The sequence below is a fragment of the Symsagittifera roscoffensis genome, chromosome 1 (genome assembly GCF_963678635.1).
Source record: "Symsagittifera roscoffensis chromosome 1, txSymRosc1.1, whole genome shotgun sequence".
In the NCBI taxonomy this organism is placed as follows: Eukaryota; Metazoa; Xenacoelomorpha; order Acoela; family Convolutidae; genus Symsagittifera; species Symsagittifera roscoffensis.
The window spans coordinates 10,818,412-10,845,350 of record NC_087062.1 but is presented as its reverse complement, the minus strand read 5'-3'; the positions used below and the strand labels follow the sequence as shown (position 1 = coordinate 10,845,350).

The following is a 26,939-nucleotide window of genomic DNA, read 5'->3' as shown; positions in this document are numbered from 1 at the left end:
CAGACAGCAAGTGGCACAGCAGAACGACAAAGAAACCATCAAACGAAAAGCTCTGATTCTGCATGTCTTGAAAATAGCTCTTGACGGGTCATCTTTTCGATCGAGTGATGCGTTCTCGCGCAATCGCAACTTGTACTCGGTTATGTTTCCTGACTCGGCGTACACAAACATTGCGTGTGGCTACACAAAGTGTGGCTATATTTTGCAAACATTGCATACGTCTACCAATGTGAGCATCATTGAGTATCTTGCATCAGTGAGTGAACCTGATTTGAAGAAGTTAGTCGATGAATGGGGCTCATGCACCGAAATCCAAGTTAGTGTTATTCTGAAGAGGTTTCGGCAGTTTCTACTCTCACCATTGACGAGGTATATGTACACCTTGTATGAACGTGTTGAAAAAGATTCGGATCTTTCAACATTCTACGACAATATTGAGAAGCTCGCGTCCAGCGTTGGGGTAAACCCGAAAGCCATCGTAGAGGAAATTGCCACATTGTTTGTCAGCAGCGGCAGTGTGTGTATTTTTGAACTGTTTACGAGCAAGAGTTTGGAAAATCACCAGAGTGTACGTCAGCTTTGTGAGTTCAACATATTGGTCGACAGGGAAAATTTTGCCGTCTACAAAAATTTCCCTGGATCAATCCACAAGGCCATGGATCAAAAGGAGCGCTTTGAAAAGGAGTCCAGAGGACAGTCTGTGTTGGCAGAAACAACGTCTGCAAATGTGATCGATCAAATGTTTTAATTTGCTTGAGCAATAAAAATTTTGATCCATTTTTTTTTTACAGTTATAGTGTTTTTCGGTTCCAATTCCTAATTTATTGTGAATATATGAGAGGTCCCCTTTTGTCATCAGCGTATTTGGTCACCCTGATCGACTCTCTCGACCAAAATCAAGTATGTTTCGACTGTGTGCTCGACTTAAAATTGCTTCTCGAATACGGAATTTTTAGTAGCAAAAGTGCACTTGCTGACTATCAAAGTCGAAATATAAGTCGAGCACCTCGACCCGGCAAAATTAAGCGGCAAATACTGATACACGCGCACTTCGTCGAAAGTAAAGGTCGCGGAGCAAGGGGTTGGGCTCTTTTTCCTTTTCCCCCCACCTGCAACTTTTTATAATTAAAATTACTGTTCGCATTGTCCGATTGTAATGAAAAATTGACATGCAAATAAATTAGGCCACGACAAACATATTTGGTCTTCATAATTAACCTTGTAAAATCACTCGTTAGACCATAGAATTGATGCTCATGTGAGGTGGGGGGGGGGGGGGGGGGAGGAAAAAGAGCCAGGGGTTGTTGGGAATTGTCGCTTGGTACGCATTGTCGCCTGTCATAAGATTTCGCCTGTCACGAATTGTCGGCTGACGCGAACTGTCGCCCTACCGAAACACTGTAGTAGATCCGCATCAGTCAACAATATGGGAAAAAATACAAAGTTGCATTATTTTAAATTAAACGACAATAATGATTACATTTCATAACTTTGAACTGAATCGCAGACATCTGCTGCCAAGTTGAATTTGCATCCCATAAGTAGTTTTAAAAGATGACGCAAGTAGATGAAACAAAACAGAATAAACGGTAAGTTCATTTCAGTCAAATTTAGAAGCATGCTCAGTTTAACTTTCCATTAAATTCAAAAATAGTCTAGCACAAATACTTTAATCGCACATAAGGATTGGAAATAAGGAACTTCTTTTCAAAAGTAATAACTCTTTTTCAAAAACTGAGCATAAATTGACCATGTCTAGCCTAATGTACATAATGATTGTTCATCGCAGCAAAAGATCTGAAATGTTAGTAAAACAAAATGATGCCCATTTTACTTTCATTTTTAAGCTTCAAAAGGACCGATCAGCTGTTTGATTTTCTCGTGGGTCAAACTATTTATCATGTACACTTTGTACAAATTGTGAAACAAAACATATTCAAGAAAATGGGGGTAGTTTGACGGTTTTCCTTGACTTTTCGAAAGTCATCAAAAATTTCAGACAAATTAGTTTGCCCATTTTCACTTCATTTCAAGATTTCGATTGCCATATTAGGCAAAAATAAGAGCTGGAAAACAGACAAAACCTTCCCAATGGATAATCATATGTTCAATATCCAGAATTCATCTTAGTTTTTTTTCACGTTCAAATAATCAAACTTCACGGAAATATCATCAATTCTGTTGCTTTCTCTGATTTCGCTATTCAGATTTCTAACAAAAAACAAATGATTGTTTTTCAGTTGAAAAGACCTTAAAAATTCAAATCAACATTCGGACACAACGTCATTTTATTCAATCGATTATTGATTGGAGATAGAGGGTGAAGAAATAGCTGAAACTTGAGAACTCAGTAACGAGTCAGTTGCGAAGTCGGACTAACTTGGTTCTTCTCAAACTACCAAACAACATATTTCTCAAATTATTAAATCACACGATCATAGCGCTGTGATAACTCGGTTGACAGTTTGCGATTATAAAAGAACCAAATTGTCTACTTCAAGAGAAAGCTTTTGAAACTTTTGTAACATTGAAAGTTGATTCACCCTATGAATCTAACTGCATACAATACATGATGCAGAGTTGCTGCTTCTGGTTCTCTGTTAGCTTGACTCGACGTCACTTCTGTCATCTTTTAAGTCACTGCCTCTCAAGGTGCGCACCAGAACCCTGACAATGAGGAGAGACCAGAAGATGTTGAGGCCAAAAAGTATGATGAGGAGTGCATTTGCTGAGTAGTACACATACGGGACCCCCACATATACCGATAGCTCGTAGGGTTGCGTAAGCGAAGGGTAAATAGCATATATAGGAAAGATTATCAATCTAACTCCTACGAAAGCGAGGAAGAAAAGCGTAAACGTGATTGTGCTGTGAGGTTCCTTCTGCACATAGTTGAACATCTTGGCCAGTTCCAGGAAAGGATCTGCGATGTCACTTAGCAGAAGAATCAGAGAGCCGATGCTTGTTAGTTGCCAGGAGTAGCTTATAAGTAGGAGACCCAGTGTTACACAATGGTGTGTTGCCATCTGCTTCGTATCTTTCTTCTTAACATCCCACATCAGGCAAAATGACATCCATATATAGAAAGATATCTGAACCATGTAGTACCAGTACACTTTCTTCGGGGTATGGTTAGGATAGAACTCGTAAGGAGTTCGGAGAAAACCTTCCTGAGATATGAAAACTACGCCGTAAATCGCGGCTGCGGCGTAATACACAAACTTCCAACATGACTCCTCAAACTTTTTCACTGCTAGTTTCAACGCGTGCGGTTTTCTGTGGAACTTTCGCGCACAGTAATCAGTCGAAAGAAAGATAGCAGCGCCCACTCGTTCACAGATAAGACGTGCGATGCAAATGAAAGGAAGAATCGCCACCACAACAAAGAAGTCAGACCCGATGGGCTGGTCCAGGCGACTTTTGTCCAGGGTTATATGTTCGCTGATTTTTACCATATTTTCCGAAGCCATTTTGAGAATACCGAAGAGTTTCTTCTTTGGAAATGAAAAACGAGTGAACTTAAGGTAAAAAACGATCGTTAACTGTTAATAGCAACTAGCTTGAAGTCAGTCGTTTTGATGAAAGGTTACAAAACTGTAATGCAATGTGTTTAATGGTCGCTCTGAGTCTAAATACCGATAAACTTCTGTGTAGCTTGCGTTGAAATAAGCGGATGTTTTCGAGAAGGGCGTACTTATCAATCAGAAAATTGTGAGTTCAGTATTACTGAAAGCTGACTTTTATTTGATAACTACCTTTGAAGTTACGAATTAATTCGATACGATAACTAGAATGGTTATTCTATCGAATAAGCAGTAGGTGTTATTTAGTTGTTTACTCGTAGTTTACGTGGTAGTAAACTGGGTTTCTGCAATAAATAGAGAGCGTTGACTTTGGAAAACGAAACAATTGGTAGGCAAACAAATGATAAATATCTTCAGTCCAATTTTGTATCTTATAATGTCACTGACGTATATTAATGGTGGAGCCAACCAACCACAGCCGGCTTAACTTACAACTTCTATTGTAAACTAACTACGGTTTGTCAATGAAGTATGAGTCGGATTGCCAAAATAAAACAACAAAGCAACTCAAATATAATTGTTACTTACTTACAAGTTGAGATGACCTCTGTTGTTAGTGACGCCAGCATAACACACCATTTAACTAACTTCGACATATAAGAATATACTTGTTCAGTTTTTACGATGCAGATGAAAATTAAATTAAGTCAGCCTCACGCTTTCATTATTTTCTCTTCTATTTTGTTTTGTAGCAGGATAATAAAAAGAACAATATTCAAAAAGCACCAAAAAAAATGCGTCAGGAAAAACGCATAAAAAACTAATTGAAGTGCAGAACACGTTTTAAGATTCGTACTTTAAAAAGCGAGTTGACCTGAGTTCGAAATTCAGTTGGAAAATGATTGAAAATGAGGTAAGGGTAGCAGATTGAGGTTTTACTATAGAAAAGGCTAGTTTTATGATATTCTAGTTGTGGTGTGATAAGCTACAAGTCTTTTGGGAATACTTAGATTGTGCCGCAAGGGGTAAGTAAAGTTGAAAAAGGAGGCCGGAAATAAAGGCTGAATGTTCAGAAGATATTAGACGGGTTGAATTCGTTCGAAGCCGATCAAGAACAACGCAGAGTTAAACGTCTGTAATCTTAGTCTCGGTAATTGAAAATATGCTATATGGCGGGAACTACGACAACGCACGGGCTAAAAAAGGAAAACGATTTGTAAAATCCACCGAGCGAAAGGCATGTAAATAGAAAGGAAATGACTAAAAACGGAAAATGATTTGAAATATCCGAGGAAGGGAAAAAGTATCAAACAAGAGGAAAGCGCTCCAATTTATTACCCATGAAAGGAAATAGAGTGGAGAAAATTTTTGCTTTTCTACTCCGTCGGTAATTTCTCAATCACTGCAACAGTTTTGATGTTTTCAGGTTTTTTTCACCATCAAGAATCAATTTCAAAAGAGCGAAAAGATTATATATATCCATCTACCACATTTACCAAACTGCAGTCTGTTTTAAAGGTCACCTTTTCAATCAATCCCCCAAAAAAGGACAATTAAATAAAACTGCAATTATTTCAAAATGTCAATATCAGGCTCAAACCACTGCTCTTTAGTAATACACAATGAAATAGAAAAAATTAGATTGAGAAAAACGATTACGAGTCATCTATTTTTCAATTTCATTGTCAAAAACAGCTATCATTTTCACCTGTTCTTAGCACAGTGGAATTTTAAAGGAAATAAGTGAGTTTAAGCCAATATTTTTACTAGATAGAATAAGTAAACTGGCTGGGTAAATTCTATTTGGAAGACAGGAAAGATAAGGCCAATGTTTGATTTCTGTGATTATTTCTTCGAGGAAAGAAAACATAAATTTGGCTTCCAGTCAGGAAGCAGAACTAATGCAAAGCTGTTTCCCTGAGTAATGATTAACCTGGTAACAAAAAGTTTTCAATAACTCTAACCGTCACTGGAAGCTTATGTTCCCGATTAGTAACGCTAAAGCGACATCGTCATGTAATCAAATCGCGTGCTTTCTCATCAACCTCCACTCGACAATAATCCAGGTTAACAAGCAATTTTATCTGAAAATAACAGAAATGACCAGCAGCAAAATAGAATAGCTTAACTAGAGGCAATATTATAAAAAAAGACAACTTTTATCACAGAAAACACATGAAAGCTCCCTTATACTGCATCGTATAAGAATACGAATAACCCGTTGCAGAGCACATAATGTTCCGACCACAAAGATTGTAGTAAATAAATTTTAACAAAAAACAACTTGAAAATACGATAGAAAATTTTTTTAAAAATCATTTTTGTACTAAATTTCTTTTTTTTAAAAATCCAATAATGGGCGATTGAATTCGTATAAACAAACTGCAAAAATGATTACGTCTCAAATGGCATAATTCCCAAATGGCATAAAAAGAAATTTTCCAAATGGTTATAATTTCCATGCAACAATTGCATTGAAAAATTTTTTTGAGAGATCTTTTCCAATGAACAAGGTATGGAAAGTAGTAAGTTGTCAATTCAATTTTTTTGACATTATCTCGAAAAAACTTTTAAGAATTCTTATCAAAAGCATAAGTTGTTACTAATTAGTTTTGTGTGATCAAATTTTCCAGCAAAACTGTCACAAATTTTCCAGCAAAACTGTTTGGAAGCAATAAATTCAAATCTTGTTCACACATCTTCTCGTTCCTACAAAAGGAGAAATATTAGTTAAGAAAGCGTTGAGTGTCATGGAAAATTTGAAATGTATGCCAATTAAGAAAAATTCTGTTTTTATACCAATTAGGATACCAATTTTTCTCTTTCTTCAAAGGTTGGAACCGAAAAAAAACACGCTTATATCAAGCCACAGAAAAATACGACAGCACTTAAAGAGTCTACCGAGCTTTTGGTTTGAAAATATTTTTATTTAAGCGCTGTTGCAAACGGAAGTACCAATTTTAAAAAAACGTGCCACGAATTGCGAGATAAATGAGGTCTCAATTCAGTTTATGAATAATTTCTGAGCTCAGCTTATTACCTTATACGCATTGCATCGCATAAGCAAGAAAACTTGAAAAACGCGAGCACCAATTTTTCCAACTTAAGATTTAATTGCAAAACAGTTGTGGAAAAACTTAACTAAGTTTGCACTCAAATAGTTTTCTTCATCAACGTGACATGATAAAGTTTCTAAGGAACTTAAATTAAGGGGACAATATTAAATGCAAATTCATGTTTTTAGTTTCTTAAATGCCTGTTTTCAAGGATGCATTTGGATAAAATTCACTTCGATATCAATCAAGAAAAATTTTTAGACCGAGAACAAATGATCCACAATAAATTTATCAAACTTTGGTTTCAAAAACTTACCAGTCTCAAACAGGTCTGACAATGCCAATTTTCCTCAGCCGCATTAAGTTTTTCAAACCGCGTAACGTTGTACGAAACAGCTGAGTTTAAAAAAGTTTTCACACTGCGCATTTCTCTTTTTGAACTGAAAATATTTTACAAAACATGAACAATTTTGACTCGAGAAATAGTTCACTGCGATGCAAAATTTAGTGCAGAAAGTGAAACTGGCAAGTCCTTTAAGCAAATATTGATAGCAGCGTTGATGAAGAGAAGCTGACAATATTTCCCATTTAAAATTTTTGCTGAAATTTTATTTTAATGTCAAAAAATTCATAAAAATAGACATCAATAACCTAAATTTGCTTGCCGAAATACTAGTATAGAAAAAAAAACTGGCAAAATTTTTTTCTAAATTAGCAAAGAAGGTACAACTCCTTAAAAACGCAAGAAAACGTAATTTCCATGACAAATCGAACCTTATTAATTACATTATTTTGATGTTTCGAATTTTTGCAAAAAGAATCAGTAAAAAATATCACCATTTGAGCAGTAAAAAAATTATTCAAAATAAAAGTTACCTCCATTTTTTTACTCTTTTCATATTTTTGAAATGAAGGCTTTATGATTTATACACGCACCGAAGAAAAATTTAGTGCGGGCAAATACGAAATTTGCTAATGTACCATGTATTCTATTTCTGCCCTCAGAGAAAAACTCGTTTGCGTATCAAAAATTCTGCCAAAACTTTCATGCGCGGGACACATCACGTGAAGTCAAAAGATTTTTCAGTTTCCTGAAGCAAAAACTAGACTGTCAGAAAATTCTGATGGCAGACGCGCAAAAGTGTTTATTTGTTAATGTGTTTATCAGATGAAAATTGAAGCTTGTTGTACTTATTTTTTCGTTCTTTGCTCACCAGAAACAACTTTTAGCCGCCAAAATATTTTTACGCTTACGTTTTTTTAAGCTTGTTGCCTATTAATATTGTTTCAAAGTACTAATTTTGGTGGCACTTGTTCAGTACGTTTTAGTATTAACGCATGCTCAAACAATTCAAAATCAATCACATTTTTGTGTCGACAGAGACTGAAACAAATGTCGGCAGAGAAAAATGTCGGCAGAAACTGAACCAAATTTAAAACAGCTCTACTCAATACTCATTGATGAGAAGAAATAGTTAATCAAAGCAGGAAACCGACATTAGATTTGTTGGCAGAATGTTTTAAACATTTTCTTGTTAAGAACCAGCCAAACTTTTCCACTAATTTGTGACTTGTTCACACTTACTCACTTTTGTACACCTGAAAAACTTGATTTACGAAAACTTGATTTACCCTCATTCAGGATCGCTTTCTCAAGTCACTTTAAGCGAATACGTTCTTACCCAGAGAGTCAATTGGAACACGATAGCTGTTCATTTATTGGTTTAACAAGTTTTATTGTTTACTTCTCAATGCAAAAAAAAAACAGGAAAAGTTTTGATTTTTACCGGAGTAAATTAACTTAATTGTTGAGTAGACACGCAATAAAAAACGATTAACACGGTTTCAAAAAAATTGCAAGAACCGGACTCCATATAGGTGTCCAGACCAGGGGCGGACTCGACCCCCTCCCCTTTAGGGATTCGAACCCCTCACCAACCCAAGAACCCCCGAGATGGGAGGCGGATTTTCAAAAAATTTGTCGACCTTTTTTTAAGCTGACTAAAATGATTTTCCGAGCTCTCCCAAAGCACTAAGAAGACCTTGTTGGCCATATTTTCTGGCCGCAGGCAAAATTTGAAAACAGGCCAAAAAAATACATTTTTAGTTACTTATTGGAAAAATTTGACCAAAAAATCGCTTTTTTTCGGGGCGCCCTTCCCCTCAAAATTAATTAGTATTGGCGCCAAAGGCGCCTTTGGAAGAATTTTAGGGTCCGTTAGCTAAAAATGGACATCTCAAAATGGGAGAACCTTTAGATCGGCAGGGGGACGAATTCCCGAGTGGGGGGGGGGGGGGGGGGCATCCGCCCTCCCGCCTAAATCCGCTGGTGGTCAAGACCAAGAGAAACCTCGACATAACTTTTAAAATGCTTGCCGAAATACTTGCCCCCCCCCCCCCTAATAGACCAAGTTAACAAGTTAAGATCCTCCACCCTAGCGTTGAATTTATATTAAATCTTATAAGCGCTGCGTGTAAAACGCTCTACTCTGATTGGCTGAAAATTCGAGCTCAGAATCAAGTTAACACCCTCCTCCCTAAACGTGTTTAGGGGGGAGGATCTCAACTTGCTCTACATCATAAAAAAATTAATTGGGCGAAAGAATTCATGTATAATAAGTATCGGCATACGTGGTTCAACTCGAAACCTAGGTAGATGTATTGTCGACATTGTTTTACAGTCGGATTTAGAAAAATCAATCAAAAATCTGCGGGATAAAAACAAGACAAGAAGAGATAAAAGGAGGAAAAGGCTCATCAGACAAAGCACGAAACAAAACAAAAAAAGAGGATCACCAAAGCCCCATTGACCGTTCCATGATACCTTCACATGCCATCGGTCAATCACTACTAAGGAATTAATCAGGTACCACCAGTTAGTACAACAGCATCAAATTCAAAAATGTTCGAGCTGTTTTACAGTGGTTACAGTCCAAACACAATAACTTTCAGCAAAACCTGAGCTGAAGGTTTAAATAGGAGACCAGGAAAATTCACATCAGGAAATATTAAGCACCGAAGATACGGGCTTAAGCCTATTTCAATCACTCTTTTAACTTTTAGAGCAATTTGTTTTAGATAAAAGTAATTGTGATTCACTAAGCATGGGATAAAAATCAATTCGATAACAAAAAGAAAAAAGACTGCTCCTATCAGGGCTGAACGCTCCGACAGCCTTTTAAGATTTGTGAAGTTTTCGTAAGAAAAAATTTTTTGGTAGAAAAACTAATGCAGATACAGAGGGTAAAGTGGAGCTTCACATCAATTGCGATACAACGCTATCACAGCAGGACAAGCAAGCCAAAAGAAAATGAGACAAAACCCGCAAATAGTTTCCAAAAATATCGGAAAAGACATAATAAAAGCTTTCATACGGTTGTCTCAATTTCCATAACTGCAATTTGAGACAAATGTGTCAACCAAGACAACTGGCATTAGTGATTTAGCACCAAAACAAAATTTACGTTAACTTATATAAGCCTAAAGCACTTAAGCAATTGAAAAGAACAAAAAGTTCTCGTATATGAACTAAGCTATCAAACTTTTGCTCCCCCCATATAATTACACACGCTATGTAAACGACAAATGAGAAACACTTTACGTCCGGTAACCCGGCAGCGTATGAATAAGACCAAATTTTTGATGTCTCTATTCAATTTGGAATGTTTAATTTGCCACGGACGCCTTGTATTGAAAGTGGTACTATAACGAAAAAGGACGAACAGCAAATCTTAAGATGACTTTTTCCGAATAACTAGTTAATTCAACTGAATTCGATAATAAGTAATGACTTCTTTATTGAAAAAATCACAATTTCCAAATTTCAAAGAAAAAACAAGGTGCTCTTAAAACTCTAGTTTTTTTAAAATTTTTGGATAAAAGTAACCCAATTGGAGAAAACTGGATCAATAAGTAAAATATTTAATTAGCTGGGGAAACTGAAATTTGAACTCCTTTCGAAACAAGAAACTGATCACGTTTTTTGTGCTTTTTACTTTTTCATTTCAATTTTCAATGTTTAATAAAAGAAATTAACAGAAAAAAATCAAAAAGTTAAAACGCGAAAAACTAAATCCGACTCTGAACAAATTTTAGGACGTAACTTAAAAAAGAAACTTAAAAAATCATCGCGACCTATATAAGAGTCCTAACAACGTTGATTGACTCTAATACGAGGAATATGAATATAGGATAATCATTGTGTCGTATATTGTGGAGAAACTTTTATCCAAATTTCAAATAGAATTTTTCACAAACTGAAAGTTATATTTTTAAATCTGTATTTTCATCTGAAGGTGGATAATTTTAATTTGCAATAGTTCTGCCCGCTGCAAAACTGCTCATTTCGACTGAGCCCTCTTTCGAACTGTGCTTTCTGCCCTCATTTTAACATCATTCTTTATCTAGGTCAATTTTTCTACATTAGATGACGTACTTACTGTTAATATTGCAGGAATATTTTTTGTCTTTGTAATAGTTACAACATAGTTGAAAGATGCCCGAGGGAAAAATAGCCCTTGTTTTTGCTTTTTCTGAGGGAACGATGCCAGAAAATTGTGAAAGAGCCCGGAAAAGTGCGCAAATGATTTCTTTTTTCATTCATGCGGTCTAATATTTCATTTTTCATTCATGCCTTGTCGTGAAAGAACATGTGTGAAAGAGCAAAAACAATCTTCTGAAAGTGACTTGAAGTTGAAGTTAAAACCTGCAAGAAAGGTTGCTTACTGAAAAAAAATATTCTTCCCGATTTTAAGACACTTGCTCTCGCAAGTGTATTAATACCGGGTTTTGTCGAAGAGGAAATTGTCCCCACAAAATAACGCACTTTAATTTCATTATGCCATAAAACAAACCAAAACCGTTCAATCGAAAAAAATATATAAAATTAATATAAATCAGACCTGGTAAAATGACTTTCAACATCAATTTCAAAATCAAGAAATCCATGCTTAACAAAAATCGAAAAAAAACGGTACCAAAAAAAACGACGGAAACCAGGCCGAAAACCATAAATCCGAGAAAAAATCTTTTCAAAGAAATTATTTGAAAAAAAGAACAAACACCGGAAACAGACTACACCTATTTACTACCTAAATGAATTTATTTGAATTTTCAAGAAATTGAGCATGCCTGAAATTTACTTTTTCTACACATTTGACCATTCTGTGCGTAAAGTTATTTACGGGAAAAAATACAAGTACCCGATTGCAATACCCTCGCTTATCGCAACGGTAAAAATAAGTCCCTCTTGATTTTCATAAGCGCCAGTTGTTCAATTCTAGCTTGAAAGCAGTTTTTCGAATATAACTCAATTTCGGATCAAAATCAAACTACAATGGACCAATAAAAATCATTTCATTAAATTATTTTCAGCGCTAAAATAATTCGTAATTAAATCTAACAAGCAATATAGCACAAAATACGAGGAATATGAATTGAGGATAATCATTGTAGTGTATATTGTGGAGAAAATTAAATTAAGATCCAATTTTCATATAGACTCTTCTTCACAAACTGAAGTTGATATTTTTAAATCTGCATTGTCATCTGAAGGTTCATCGATTTTATTTGGATTACTTTTGCCCGCTTCAAAACTGCTCATTTGGACTGAGCCTTCTCTCGAACTGTGAGTTCTGCCTTCAATTTTAACATCATTCTCTATCATGGTCATTTTTTCTACAGTAGATGAGGTACTAACAGTTGACACTGCAGGATTATTTTTTGCCTTTTGAAATTCACTTTCGACATCCAGAAGTTCGTCCAAGGAACGACTACTTGTAGAGGTCATGGGTGACAAAAGTAGAGAAACTTTGACCTCTGAGTTCATGATGGCACATTCAAGAGGCGTGAATGACATTTCATTCCGGATATTGGCGTCCGCTCCCGAGTCTAGAAGGCACTTGGTGACTTCGGCAAATCCTCGCGAGGCCGCGAGATGCAATGGCGTATTGCCTTTATTATTGCGCGAGCTCAAGCTCGCCGGTGAAAGGACCTTAAAACAGGTAGAAATAACAATGCTGAAAACTAGTATGAAACACAAACAAGGATAACCTGTTACTGTGGAAGTAGCAGAGAATTTTCCGACCACAGTCTTAAGAAAATACAAAATTTTTTTTTCAAAGTAGTGTCTTAATTTTCTGGTTGGTGTGATAAAAGGATTTGATCGACAAACTAGAGCTTAGGCATGTTCGACAGTCATAGTAAAATAAGCAAACTAGACAACAAAATTTTAGAACAAATGAAAAGAAAAAAATCAGAAAATATCCAAAAATGTTTCAAAATTTGAAGAAAAAAAAACTGCAAAAAAATTGGAAATTTTTGATTCGAAAAATGCTCTGAAAAGCTTTTAAAAAATAACTTAACTAAAATGAAATAAAAATTTCACCGCTTAAAAGAAGCTATTGTAAGCTATTAAAATAAGCTGTGGTAAGCCTGCTAGCTCGCTTTTATTCGATCGAATTGAGACACAGAATCAAAAATTTTAAACCGTTTTTCTCGATACTGAGACAACGTTCTGAATTTTATTTAATGTCATTCGGAACACGACTGAAAAGCTTTAATATGATATATCACTCGACTCATTCCTATGCTCATTTGATCAGCATGGAAAACAAAAAAAAAGAAAAACTAAAATAAACCCGAATACAAAGTTCCTCCCTATTTTTTAAATACACCCTCACTATTCTAAAGTTCATTCACGAATTTTTTCAACTGTTCATATAAAATTATTGCACATCGATGAATGAAAATGTTTTAAAAAAACAGAAAAGTAGTTCCAATTGGTTCGAGTGAACAACGAATGGGCTTTTGATCTGCCCAAATTCTTTGGATAGCAACTGACTTTGTACAAGTCTAATAGACCGTAAAAAATGTTGCGAAGGTTTGAAATCTGACATAACCATTAATGATATTTTGAAATTTTATACAGAGGCGAAGCAGAGCTTCGCACACCGTGTGAGACAACTCAAACATAGAAAATGAAGCCAATATATTGGAAAAAATCTACATTAGAAATTTATAACTTCAAAAACTTGATGTTCATCTCAAATAATAACGAACTTGAGAAACAAAAATTCCGAGCAAATCAATCGACAGCGTTAAATTTGAATTCATCGAACTTATCGAGGGGCCACTGAAGCCGATCAAATTTGAGTAGATAATCGTTGAATCGAAAACAAAATTACCATAAATTGTTCTAAGCTAGAAGCATGTTTAAATCAAAAATTCTGGTCGCTCTGAAACACAAAAACAATACAACCTATTTTTGCCCTTAAAGCCACGCAACAAAAGCTGACTAAGCCGAGATCACTTTTCCGAAATATTTAAACCGAATAAAATTTTTGAGCAAAAATGAGGAAAAAAAGAGAATCAGAGGTAGCAAAATTACAAATTACAAAAATGGTACAAAATGCCCATCATTTCTAGCATAATTTATTTCAAACAGAAAAAAATTGCAAGATAGGAAAGTGAGCCGACAAAAAAATGAGCAGACAAGCAATAGTCCGATAATAAAATTTTTCAAACACAGTCGAATCGGAGTCCAACGAAAACGGAAAAATTTTCAAAGAAACCAACACTAAAAATTTTAAAATGTTGTCTGGAATGATGCTCTATCTGCGGAAAACACGCCCAGAAACACATTCGATGGCAATCAATGAAAAATCAAAAACAATTATCGGGCGAAATTAAAATTGTTTTCATGAACTATAAATTCCATTCTGAGATTTTAAACGTTTTGTGCGATCCTCGAACGACTCAAAATAAGGTCAATAAGCCGATTAAATACCAGCCGAAATTATTTAGGCCGAAAAATTTTTTCAGCGAAAAAAAAGCAGAAAATGTACGAAGTCAAGGCTAGAAGAATTACAAATTGCTAGAGCAAATGAAAACATAAAAAGCATCTACAACGAAAACCGCGAACAGCAAAAAAAATTCCACGATGTGGCAACTAAGCCGACAAAACCTAAGCAGACAAACAACAAGCCGAATAACAAGCATAACAAAAAACATAGAAATATACGGCAGACAGTTGGAAAAGAGAGAGCCAATGAACGCAAAAAAAAAACAGAAAAAAAAAGTCAACTTTTTGAGTTTCGAAATATAAAATTACAATTGAACAATTTATGATTGAGTTGAATTTCTTGAACAATTTATGATTGACACTTTTTTGATAAAAGTAGCCCAATTTGAGAAACCTGGATCAAGGGCAACTGTTTATTTCACAGGAAAATCAGAAAAAACATATACATAGACAACAGACAGTTGGAAAAGAGTCAATGAACAAAAAAAATAAGTCAACTTTCAATTTCCTAAGAAAATTTACAGTTGAATTTCTTGGATAATTTATGATTGACACTTTTTTTGATAAAAAGAGCCCAATTTGAGAAAACTGGATCAAGAGCAATTGTTTATTTCACAGGAAAATCAGAAAAAACATACACATAGACAACAGGCAGTTGGAAAAGAGTCAATGAACAAAAAAAAATAAGTCAACTTTCAATTTCCTAAGAAAATTTACAGTTGAATTTCTTGGATAATTTATGATTGAGTTGGATTTCTTGAACAACTTATGATCGATACTATTCTGATAAAATAAACCCAATGTGAAAAAACTGGATCAATAGATACTTTTTTCATTTCGCTGGAAAATCAGATATTTAAATTTCGTTTTCGAAATTAGAAGTCGATCACTTTTTCGTGATCGTCACACTTTTGCTGTTAGATTGTGGAGTTTGCCTTCCTTTTAACAAATGAAAACTATTGAACTTAAATAGAAATCAAAAGTCAACCCGCGAAAAAGTAAACTTAAGCCTGAACAAGTTTTAAGAATTTTCCTGAAAAAAAATCATCACAACCTATATAAGAGTCTGAACTACGTTCATCAACTCCTAAAAAAACAGCTCCTGGCTAGAATCGAACCTATTCCGCAGTGCAATGGTTGAAGTCACCTCTAAGCACTGCAATGGTTGTTTGTGTACTCACCGATGACAGTAGGTTCACAGGCCACTCGTGTCCGCAAGAGGCTGCCAAGTGCAGTGCCGTGTTCTGCTCCCTGTTCGGAATGTTACCTTGGGCCCCATACTCAAACAGCAAAGAAGCTATCTGCAACAAACAAATACAGCACTTCTTAAAAAAGATTGAACACATTTTGCTCGTTTCTATTTTATGATTTTTAAAATGAATTTGATAATCAGTTTTGAGAATTTCGTTTTTCTCCGAGAAATAAAAAAAAGATACCAGCTTAACATTTTTTTCTTTCATTTTTGGAGTCTGAAGTTCTAGTTTGATTTAACTTTAGGGGTGGATAAATTCATGTCACAAACTTTTATCAAAAAAAACTTCCTAAAGGGCAGTGATGACCAGATTATAGTATTCTATTATAGTCTATAATAGCGTGGCTATCATAATGCGCTATATTGACACGTCTGTTCTATTAATAGAATTACTATAATAGAACGCTATTAATCACAGCTATTGCCGAGCGCTGATCAAAGTAGCTAATATTTCATTGGCTGACGACTTGAAATCTCATCTTTTAGCTTACACTGAATAACATTCGTTGCATATCCTTTTATCTGCAATATCTTTTAGCTTACACTGTTTTAGCAATATCTTTTAGCTTGCCCGAAAATCTTAAAACTCGTTTGATAATAACATCGTATTGAAATAAAGTTTCAGCTCTGAAAAAGAGTTTTTTTCACATCCAATTTTTTAGGAAATCTATTATAGAATAATATAATCAAAGTATTATAGAATTTTGAGGATGATATTCTGTAATCGACGTTAATAGGGTCATCACTGCTAAAGGGGGGCAAAAACAATTGCGCTTTTACCTCAGCCCTGTTGTATTGGCATGCGAAGTGCAATGGCGTGTTCATGGAGGGAGGAGCGTGGAGATCGACATTAGCACCCTGGTTGAGAAGCACCACACACATCTCGGGCAGACCAGATATGACAGCCGCGTGCAGGGGAGACAGACCCCCTTCCGAAGGGTCAGATTGTGAGTTGACTGTCAGAGTGTACTTGTGAGGGGGGTCTCTTGCATCCTGAAAATTGATCAAAACTATAGAAAAATGACCCGCCACAAAAATGAAGATTAAAATTATTGCTTCTCGTAGCAATGGTACTACTGATAACATCATAAAAATAATGTTTATGTCTGACGTTGGAGGGAGAATAGTTGAGAGAACTTGTTTCTAATACCTTTCTAAGCTGCTGACATGGATTGCAGTCGCACTTTGGATGACACAGCGAGTGGGTGTAGAGAGTGGGTTGGTGCTGGTCATTACCCCCTCCTCCGCCACTTTTCACAGCTGCTCCGAGAAGAAACAATACTTTGTCTATGTCATTGCTGCGAACTCTCTGCAGCATCAGCTTCACCTAAACAAGCCAAGTTGAAAATGCAAAAATATTTCAAGAGATGATGTCCCGCAATAGGAAAGATACCCCTTTTGATACCGAGTAACGAACTGCCACTCCAATAACAAACTAATTCAGCGGTTAAGCAGATATGAAAATTGTACCTAGTAACGAATCTCCCCCTTTTGCAGAAGGTGAAATAGTTGAAGAGATTCACTATGATTCATCATAAAAACACGGATGAGATTTCACTAAGGTCTTCACTTGAAGTCTGGAGGGTGATTTGAAGGCCTCTAGGATATGTGCTTGTTGCTTGAGGACGAAGCAACAATACCAACCCCAAAAACTAGCCAAATAAACAGTGGATTTAGGAGTAACTATGGGCACATGATTTATTCTTCGTAAACAGATCAACAAATCAACTCTTTTCCAGTTCCCATCCTCTCGAAAATTTATTCAAACGGCGATTCGTATTTAAGATATTTAATCAAATCTGCTCACTAGTTCATATTGACATATTTAAGCAAGATTCACAACATCGAAAGTCATTTTAAATTGTTTTTAAATATTTCAGTTCATATCAGGAGTGCCGAGGAACTTGAAAGCAGGCAACAATCACTTGACGGCCCTTATTGTCGTAGATAAATGGTCTTAATCTTGATCTTCCAGTCCAAGTTATTGGAATCATGTTTATTTTTTGGAGAATCACCTTTCTGTCGTACTGGTCTTTAGTCTGGTGTGAGTAGAACCATGAGGGGTTCTGGTGTTCCGAGCTCAAACAAGAGTGAGACTGGCTCTTGGCAAACCTTGACCGCCTCCAATTGATACTGTCCTGTCTCCCTACTCCTTCCCTGGATGACGTCATCGCTTCTGATCTGACAGTCCTAGGAAGGGTCTCGCTGTACACACTCCGACCAGTACTTCTAAAACATAGCCAACAGACAGTTGGAAAAGAGTCATGAACGCAAGAAAACTGACTTATTCCAAAAAATATGTCCTTAAAGCTCTTTGAATTTCAAGAACCGTTTATGATTGGCACCTTCTCGATAAAATTAACCCAATTTGAGAAAAATGGATCAATAAAAATTTTATTTCGCTGGGATATCTGAAAATTAAATTCCACTTTCGAAACTAGAAGTGAATCACGTTTTTCGTGACGTTTACATTTTGCTGTTCGTTAGTGAAATTCGCCTTCCTTTTAACAAAGGAAATGAATTGAACTTCAAAAGAAATCAAACGTCAAGTCGCGAGAAAGTAAATTTGAGCCGGTAGACTTTTCCTGGAAAAAAAACGAATTGAATCATCGCCACCTACAGGCGCGGATCTAAGAATTTCTCGAGGGTGGGGGGATTTTCGAAAAAAATTGAAAATTTTGTCAACCTTTTTTTAGGTCGACCAAATTAATTTTCTGAGCTCTCCTTAACCATTATGAAGACCCTATTTTGACCAATTTTCAGGCGAATTTTTAGAAAACAGGCGAAAGAAGGCGTTTTTAGGCATTTTTGGAAAATGTTGACCAAAAAATCGCGTTTTTTCGGCGCGCGCTCCGCCCTCAAAATTAGTATAGATTGGCGCCATTAGAAAAATTTTAAGGTCAGTCAGCCAAAAATGGATATCTGAAAATAGTGCAAAGGGTCGGCAGGGGGTCGAATCCCTGAAAGGGGGCGTACGCCCCACCGCCCCCCTAAATCGTCAACTGTATCAGCCCGATGCTTCGTAGTATCAGCCCGAACTGTATCAGCCCAATATTCAGTCAACAGTATATTTAATTTTTCAGGTTACAGTAGATTTAGATGATAATTTTAAGCCTTGCGCTCGAGACAAAGCAGAAAAATTTATTGATTTCAGTCTATAACAATCAATTTTACTTAAAAACAACCAATTAGTCTGTTTCAAAAACATTTTTCTAGCTGAAGAGGCGCTCTAAACACACTAAAAATCCTCCAATCCCCTCTTTTTAGAGATTTCTACTTTCTGTTCCGCTTCATTTTGCTATCAATAGCTTTTTCAAGATGTTTTGACTTGACTATATTGCTCTATTTTAAAAAATTCTGTTTACACAATTCTGTTCGCACTAAGAGCTCTCTGGAATTGAAAAATCGTCCATCAGTAGGTATGTTGACTTGTACATGATTGAACGCGCGAGTGATTAAAAACGTCAAAATAGGGTCTTTCTAGTGGTTAAGGAGAGCTCAGAACATCAATTTGGTCGACCTAAAAAAAAGCTTGAACAAATTTTTTTGAAAATCCCCTCCCCTCGAGAAATTCTTAGATCCGCGCCTGTCGGTGGCGATGATTCATTTCATTTTTTCCAGGAAAAGTCTTCAGACTCAAATTGACTTTTTCGCGACTTGACGTTTGATTTCTTTCAAAGTTCAATTCATTTCCTTTGTTAAACGTTCATCGACTATTAAAAAGAAACAATGATTTGGCTCTTTTTCCTTTTCTCCCCAAACTCACGTCAATATCATATTTATGGTTTAACCCTGGGTTTTACAAAGTGAAGTATGAAGACCAAATATGTTTGTCATGGCATAATTGGTCCGCATGCCAAATTTTTTGAATGTTGAAAAAAAATTACTTAATAAAATTTAACAGGTGGCTAGAAAAAGAGACATTAATTTGATAAAATAAATATGTCGACCATTTTGAAATTTTTGAGCTCTGCCGCAAACCCATTACGACCACATTTTGTTGAATTTTCCGCGCCGCGTGCATATCTTACGCCATTTTAAGCACCTTTGAAAGGTTTTGACCAAAAATAGCGTACTTTCAGTGCGCTCACTCGCCTCAAGACTACACTATATTGGCGCCCAAAGAAAATTTAGGGTGGGCTAGCCAAAAATGGCTGTCGTAAAGAGTAACAGATGGGACCCTTTAAACAATTGTCGACGAAAATTTGGCTTCTCCGCGGCACGCAACAGATCATAACGTTTTAAGAGATATATTCCTGAATAAAAACATTGAAACCTTCAGATAAATTTGATTTGTTTTTCGTTTCAAAAAATCACGGGAACATCTTTCATACTTGCTTTTTACAAGGACCCAATAATTATAAAATAATTACACCAATAGAACATCTTACGACAGTTTCACAACATAGCCAACAAACAGTTAGAAAGAATCATGAACGCAAGGAAACAGAAAAGAAAACTGACTTTTTTCTTTAAAAAAACTGCATACTGACTTGTTTCTGAAAAAACTTCAAATATTAGGTAAGGTAAAGTTTTTAATCCACTAGGAAATCTAAAAATTAAATTCCACATTTGAACAAATTTTAAGACATCTACCTGAAAAAAGTCATCACGACCTATATAAGAGTATTCACTACACGTTCAAGACTCTTAATCGTTCAGCAATTGTAGCAATATGAATTAGCACTTATCATCTCACCCGTTTCTGCTTTGGTCGGTGGGAGATCCCTGTGAACTGTACTCTGTGCGTGTCTCATTCTCTGGCGCCACATTCATGCTCGAGCTCACCTTCCCCCTCCCCCCTCCGAGGGGTCCATTGGGCAGACTGAGTCTGGTACTCTTCAGGTTGGCCGACACTTTATCAACGACGAACGAATAAGTGGAAGCTGTTGGCTGGAAACAAAACCAGAGCTTAGAGCTTACAGCCCTTACCCTCGGCACGCAACATGACACGGAAGAAAGGTTGCTTTAATTGTTTGGCTCTTTTCTAGTTTCCTACCGTGCCACGCCTCTCGTTAAATCACAAAATAAAGTTGTCTAAAAACTGGTTAACTCGGTAATTAACATGCAAGAAAAGGGGTGCGTTCAGTAAACCAAATTGTCGCCCAATTATTAGATCAAAAATCGATTTATGTAAAAATAACAATAGTTGCAAAATTGAAATATTATAGAATTAATTTTTCCTGAGCTAGAACAAAAGTTTTATGAGTGTGGGCTTGATAGGAGGATTAGTAAATTGATCCAAAAATTAAAATGGTGTATCGCTCGAACTCATCCGATGATTATTTATGGTAGCTGAGTTCGCGTGAAAAAAAAAACTAAAACATAACGAAGACAAAAATCCTATCTACTTTCAGTGGTCGGAATAATTATGGAGTCTTTTCTGTTATAGGTCCCGAAAAAGACCTTTATGGCATTTTGGAAATCGGCCTATAGAGCTTAGATCTGATTGGTTGAATATAGTTACTAGTAAACAAAAATTGCTATATTGCGAATTTAATATCATTTATAATTTTGGTAAATTTGGGCCGTATTACAGAAAAGACCCCAATAATGCATTTTCGGTTTACTGATATTTTGACACATCTATTTACTGTCTTTTCCACTTCCCTACCTTTCAAATTTTCTATTTTTATTGTAGTTATACGTGTAATTATGACTAAACGCGCTAGGTTTCGGACTTTTCCTTTCCCCGCAACCTAACACAAACATCAACTTTATGGCGTAACAAGTGGTTTTACTAGGTCAATTATGATGAACAAATATGTTTGTCATGGCCGAATTAGTTCGCATCCAAACAGGGGCGGATCTAGGATTTTCTCGAGGGGGGGGGCGGATTTTCAAAAAATTTTCGAAAATTTTGACGACCTTTTTTTTTTTTAGGTCGATCAGATTGATTTTCCGAGCTTTCCCAAAGGAGTAAAAAGACCCTGTTGTGGTCAAATTTTCTGCGCCGCAGGCAATTTTTTTGAAAAAACAGGTCAAAAAAGCCGTTTTTGGGCACTTTTTGGAAAATTTTGACAAAAAAAACGCGTTTTTTTGGCGCACACTCCCCCTCAAAATTAGTATATATTGGCGCCAAAGGCGCCTTTAGAAAAATTTTAGGGTCGGTTGGCCAAAAATGGATTTCTTAAAAAGTATCAAAGGGGGGACCCTTTGGGTTGGCAGGGGTTCGAATCCCTGAGGGGGGGGCGTCCGCCCCCCCCCCCCCCCCCCCCCTAAATCCGCCCCTGCATCCAAATTTTCATAACAATCGGATATCTGAATTTAAATAACTTTGACGCTCTCATTTATATTAGAGACCCGCAGAAATGGAATTGTGCCTAATTTTCTGAGCCCGAAACCTGGCCCAAACCCGCTGTTTGAAAAACATGCAGACACGAAAAAAACTGGCCTGAAATGACCCGAAAATGTTGTTTTTTTTTGCAACAAAAAATCATTTAATTAAACAAATTAATTACATTTTTTAAGTATCAATCAGCAAATTCATTTTATGTTTTGGCAGCAGAATAAAGAACTTCAAGACTCTCCACAGTGTCTGAGCAAAAGATGATTGTCTGTCAGTAATCTCAGCAGGAAGATTTTCACGCGAAGCAATGAACGTAACCACAACAGTTGGTCAATTAAAAAACCGACAAGTGACCCTGGTTGAATAACCGCGATGAGAATACATATTTTCTTTAGTCAGCACTGTCTTCAAAACGTCTATAATAACGTCAGGGAATAGTACAAATAACTTCCAGCCTCGTTAGCAAAAAGGCTAAAGCAACTGCATAGTTATACAGAGGTCGAGGGATCGCTTCCGTTAGTACTCGAATTTTTTTGTTGCTAGAGCAATATTTCACAAAATTTAACTTATTCTCACGGATAACGCTTAGGCCCGAAAACGACCCAAAAATATGTATTTTACAAAAACAAATTCGGTACGAAAAAGCCCGAACCGGAACCTGTTTAGTTCCACCTTTGGAGACCCGGTTAGTTTCTTGGGACTTGAACATTTCAATTTTTTCATGTAATACATTGAATTAGAACGTGTCAGCGCGAAGGTGAGTACTCACGGAGCCGCATTCCCGGGTAGCCAAAAAAATAAATAAATATCTCCGGTTTTACCTAAATTAAATAAGAAAATTTGTCACTACATTGAGAACACCAGAAGTTTCGGATATATCTAAAATTCCAACAGATTACGCGACAATGCAACTGAAGGCCAAAAACCTAAAACTTATCTGAAAACGCAAAATATGACACTCTTTTTTTGATACCAACATCCTACTTGCTGGAACTTCTGTTCAGTTCCGCCGATTACACCAACAACAATTACCAATTTTGGGACTACGAGTTAGTTGCAAACATCACCGCATGAGTTTTTGTTCTGTTAGACAGACAGTTTTAGTGATTTACAGTTATTTAACTGATAAAAAAAACAGTTTCTCCAAAATTCTGCAGTACTGAAAATCTTTTAAACAAAATTACTGTTTGATGAAGTAGAAAAAAAATTCTCCGAAATTCTCAACCAAAATTTTACCCCAAAAACGGATAATTTTGGCTTTTTTCAATTAATCAAAAAATTACGCTGAAACTACTTTATTAATTGATAAGGAATATATCACAAGAAGCCTCTCACACAGCCCAACAAAGTTCTAGTAGGGATAAATCTCCAAAAACTTGAGTAAATTGTTTAAAATTTGTTTCTAAGCAAAGATTTTGGGTTTTATGTATTAAAAACCACGTTTCTTGACTATCAAACAAAAATATTTTATCTTATACAGGTTTTGGGATTTAACCCTTCTAGAACTTTGTTGGGCTGTATAAGAGGCTTCTTGTGATATATATTTTTCAATTAACAAAGTAGTTTCAGTGTAATTTTTGATTGAGAACTTCGGAAAAAATTGGGCTCTTTTCCAGTCCCCCCCCTATTTTTTTCAAAATACCGAGTTTTTTGTTTGTTTTACGTGTTATTACGGCTAAATGCGTGACGTTACGCTGTAAAGAATGAAGAACAAATCTGCTCAGAATTGTCGATTTGTTCACCACGTCATATTTCATTGCATTATGACAACGTTAAATAGACTTTTCAAAATTGAATTTGAATGGGGGAACTAGAAAAGAGCCAAAAATTGCACCATATTAAATCTAGTTAAATTCTAAGCAACTCTTCACTTTTTGTCTAATCCTCCCCCAATTTGAGAAAAACGTGTTTGAAAACTCAAGTTTTGATCATTTTGTCCGGATAATTTAAATCAGCACTGTACGTTTTCTCTCCTTGAAACAAAAGTACGGCTGAAAATACCCTCTGAAATGTGTGAACAGGTGAACAAATTTTTACAGCATTTCCCACATGCAATTTCTCGAGCAATTCTGAAAAACTTTTGAGCAGTTTGTTTATCGTTGGTTGGGAAACTGGAAAAGGCGGCTCATAAAAGTTTCGCAGAAATCAACAAAACTTGTTTGAAAATATACTGAGGCATGATTCCCTGCTACCAGGGCAGGTCAAAAATTAATTGTCATTGCAATTAATTGCAGCTAATCGAAATTTTTCAGTGCAATTAATTGATTTTCATTCCTGACCAATTACAATTAACTGATTGCGCAATCAGGGGCGGATCTAGGATTTTCTTGAGGGGGGCGGATTTTCAAAAAATTTTCCAAAATTTTGACGACCTTTTTTTTTAGGTCGACCAAATTGATTTTTCGAGGTTTCCCAAAGCACTGTTTTGCCCCTACTTTGGCTATATTTTCTGCGCCGCAGGCACTTTTTTGAAAAAACAGTCAAAAAAGCCGTTTTTGGGCAATTTTTGAAAAATTTTGACAAAAAAATCGCGTTTTTTTGGCGCGCGCTCCCCCTCAAAGTTAGTATATATTGGCGCCAAAGGCGCCTTTAGAAAAATTTTAGGGTCGGTCGGCCAAAAATGGATTTCTGAAAAAGTATCAAAGGGGGACCCTTTGGGTTGGCAGAGTTCGAATCCCTGAGGGGGGGGGGGCGTCCAGCCCCCCCCCCCCCCAATCCGCCCCTGTGCGCAATACCAATTAATTGCAGTTATTTTTTTATCAAACGCATATCTCAGGAAACAACCGCACACTTCTCTGAGAATAATTTTTTTTCTACTTCATCAAACAGTAATTTTGTTTAAAAGATTTTCAGTACTGCAGAATATGCAATTCTGATCTTCGGCACAATTCTAGGCAGTTATTTCAGAAAACCAACAAAAAATACTGGGAGAGTGAACTCTTGTCAAAAGTTGTTAACCAAGAGTGTTGCTTCTTGCTTGCAATTAATTGTAAAACTAATTGCAATTTAATTTTGGGTTGTGCCAATTATTTGATAATTGATTTTCAACGTTCTAATTAATTGCAATTTGATTTTCAGTTGTCCAATGAATTTTTGACCTGCCCTGCCTGCTACTGCTTGCTACCCTGCGTGGTCTTCTTCCTATTAATTCACAATTTGCGCACTCTAGACGTATTTCGTCGAGAGACTTGGGTATCCTTAACATGCTATGGTAATCATTTAGTGTTGAGTTAATAAATGGAGTGCTGTCTGTAAAAAAAATGGCTGTAAGCAACTCTTAATTCTAAAGTCCTCTAACTATATATTTTGAAAAATGTTATATGAATAATAGCAAAATATTCAGGGGACAGCCGGGGATTGAACCCGGGGCCTCTCGCACCCAAAGCGAGAATCATACCACTAGACCACTGTCCCGTACTTCTCAACATGAACGCACTAGCTTTATAGCAGTTGCGTATAGAAGCGAGTCTTACTTGTAAGCATAAAATTAAAATAACATCGAACTTACTGAATCGTTTGTGACGCTCTCTTCGTATTCTCCTTGCAACTGCTGGTTCACTTGAAACAATCTATCATCAGACCATTTAGTGAAGGCGGCCGTCTGGGATCCCCCCAGCAGCAACAGTCTGATCTCGTTGTCCAGACACACTTGCACCGGTCCCTCTCCCACTGCATTTTCCAGGGAGATGTCAGCCCCGAAGTCGAGAAGCTCTCGCACTATTTCCACTAATGGAATAAAAATTAGGGATCAAGTTTACAACAAAGTTAAACTAAATTTGCTAAGCGCTGCATGTAAAGTGCTCGATTCTGATTGGCTGAAAAATCCCAACTTTAAAAATCCCAACAATCAAACTAACATCCTCCCCCTAAACCGCTTTTGGGGGAGGATGTTAACTTGGTCCAAAATTTAAAAAATTAGTAAATGGCGCTTCTTTTTCACCCCTCTCATGATTAAATTCCATTTTCGAAATTAGAAGTCAATCACATTTTTGTGACCTTTACACTTTCGCTGTTCAACAGTGGAAGTTGTTTTCCTTTTATAAAAAGAAATGAACTGATATTGAAAAAAAAATCAAGTCAAACCGCGAAAAAGTAAATTTAAGCCTGAACAAATTTTAAGACTTTCCTGAAAAAAAAATCCGAAAAAAACATCATCACGACCTATATAAGAGTCTGAACTATGTTCATCGACTCTTAAAAACAAAGACCAATTAGTCACGTTCCAAAAAATTAGTGACCAAGTGGTCTCCCTAATCTAAGTCCGCTAGAATATGGATTTTTTTAGCTATGGCATATAAAATTTAGGGTGTTTCCCTCTATTGTGCCTTCCCACAATATAGTTACCGAAAAATATAGCCCCCTTACACTTGTTATTTATCATTATGGAGGGGGGAGAGACGAGTATTAAAAGACCGAGAAATGTAATCACAGACACGTAACGATCCAGTCCCTCTTGACTCAACTCACCGTATCCAAATTTGGCAGCTAAGAATATCGGAGTCTCGTGCAGGATGTTCTGTGCGTTTACATTCAGTGGCTCAGCCGCCCCTGGTTGGTAGAGCAGAGCAGTTACCACGTGGATGTTTCCGTTCAGACAGGCTATGTGCAGTCCCGTGTTGCCTTGTTTATCCACAGCGTTCACTGGTGCTCCATAGTACATCAGCAACATCTGAATTTGTTAATTAATTCAAGATTTCAACTGAACAGACAATGTTCAAAAATTGCATCCAAACAATTGAAATTATTGTAATCAGTAGATAAAAGTGATTCAAAATGAAGATTAAAAAGTAATCAACAAGTAACATCTCAGTTGACAACCATCGTTAAGATATCAGCTATGCAAGCAAGGACAAGATTAGGTTGACACATGATTACATTTTAGACTTGAGCAAATAATTTCATTGACCGAGGTAGAAGCAAAGGTTTAAAAAAGAAGAGCAAGCCGACATAGGCATTGATACTTTTATTGTGAAATCTTAGTCTGAGTGAGTGAAGCTCAACTGGTTTTGATTCCAAT

The 26,939-nt window shown here is 36.3% G+C and overlaps 2 protein-coding genes and 1 non-coding gene across 7 annotated transcripts in view; all 3 read right to left on the bottom strand.

Annotated features, from left to right (window-relative positions):
• Positions 1-1,439: 1,439 nt before the first annotated feature.
• Positions 1,440-5,637, bottom strand: LOC134857241 (ceramide synthase 4-like). 4 transcript variants are annotated; one of them, XM_063873621.1, is made up of 2 exons: positions 4,514-5,637; positions 1,440-4,131 (listed from the first exon to the last, which is right to left on the bottom strand). In XM_063873621.1, the coding sequence occupies exon 2, from the start codon at positions 3,468-3,470 to the stop codon at positions 2,601-2,603; it is 870 nt and encodes a 289-aa protein (XP_063729691.1). In that variant the 5' UTR covers positions 3,471-4,131; positions 4,514-5,637; the 3' UTR covers positions 1,440-2,600. The 4 variants fall into 4 exon arrangements, with proteins under 4 accessions (XP_063729691.1, XP_063729692.1, XP_063729688.1 ...); XM_063873622.1 differs by having other exon boundaries at positions 4,531-5,637; XM_063873618.1 differs by having other exon boundaries at positions 1,440-4,784; positions 5,233-5,637.
• Positions 5,638-11,899: 6,262 nt separating this feature from the next.
• LOC134857240 (ankyrin repeat domain-containing protein 27-like) overlaps positions 11,900-26,939 on the bottom strand; it is a 56,849-nt gene continuing 41,809 nt past the window's right edge. For both annotated transcript variants that reach the window (XM_063873617.1, XM_063873616.1), the window contains exons 13-20: positions 26,390-26,591; positions 25,431-25,648; positions 20,333-20,526; positions 17,649-17,862; positions 16,784-16,960; positions 16,414-16,626; positions 15,563-15,682; positions 11,900-12,572 (exon numbers count right to left, since the gene is read on the bottom strand). In XM_063873617.1, coding sequence (XP_063729687.1) covers positions 12,072-12,572; positions 15,563-15,682; positions 16,414-16,626; positions 16,784-16,960; positions 17,649-17,862; positions 20,333-20,526; positions 25,431-25,648; positions 26,390-26,591 — 1,839 coding nt within the window. In that variant the 3' untranslated portion in view covers positions 11,900-12,071. The remainder of the gene's footprint in view (positions 12,573-15,562; positions 15,683-16,413; positions 16,627-16,783; positions 16,961-17,648; positions 17,863-20,332; positions 20,527-25,430; positions 25,649-26,389; positions 26,592-26,939) is intronic.
• On the bottom strand, positions 25,265-25,336 carry Trnap-ugg (transfer RNA proline (anticodon UGG)). The gene has a single exon. It is a non-coding gene; the product is annotated as a tRNA-Pro (tRNA).

Excerpts from the sequence above, each read along its gene's own strand:
- LOC134857241 (XM_063873621.1), bottom strand. The coding sequence starts at position 3,470 with ATGGCTTCGGAAAATATGGTAAAAATCAGCGAACATATAACCCTGGAC.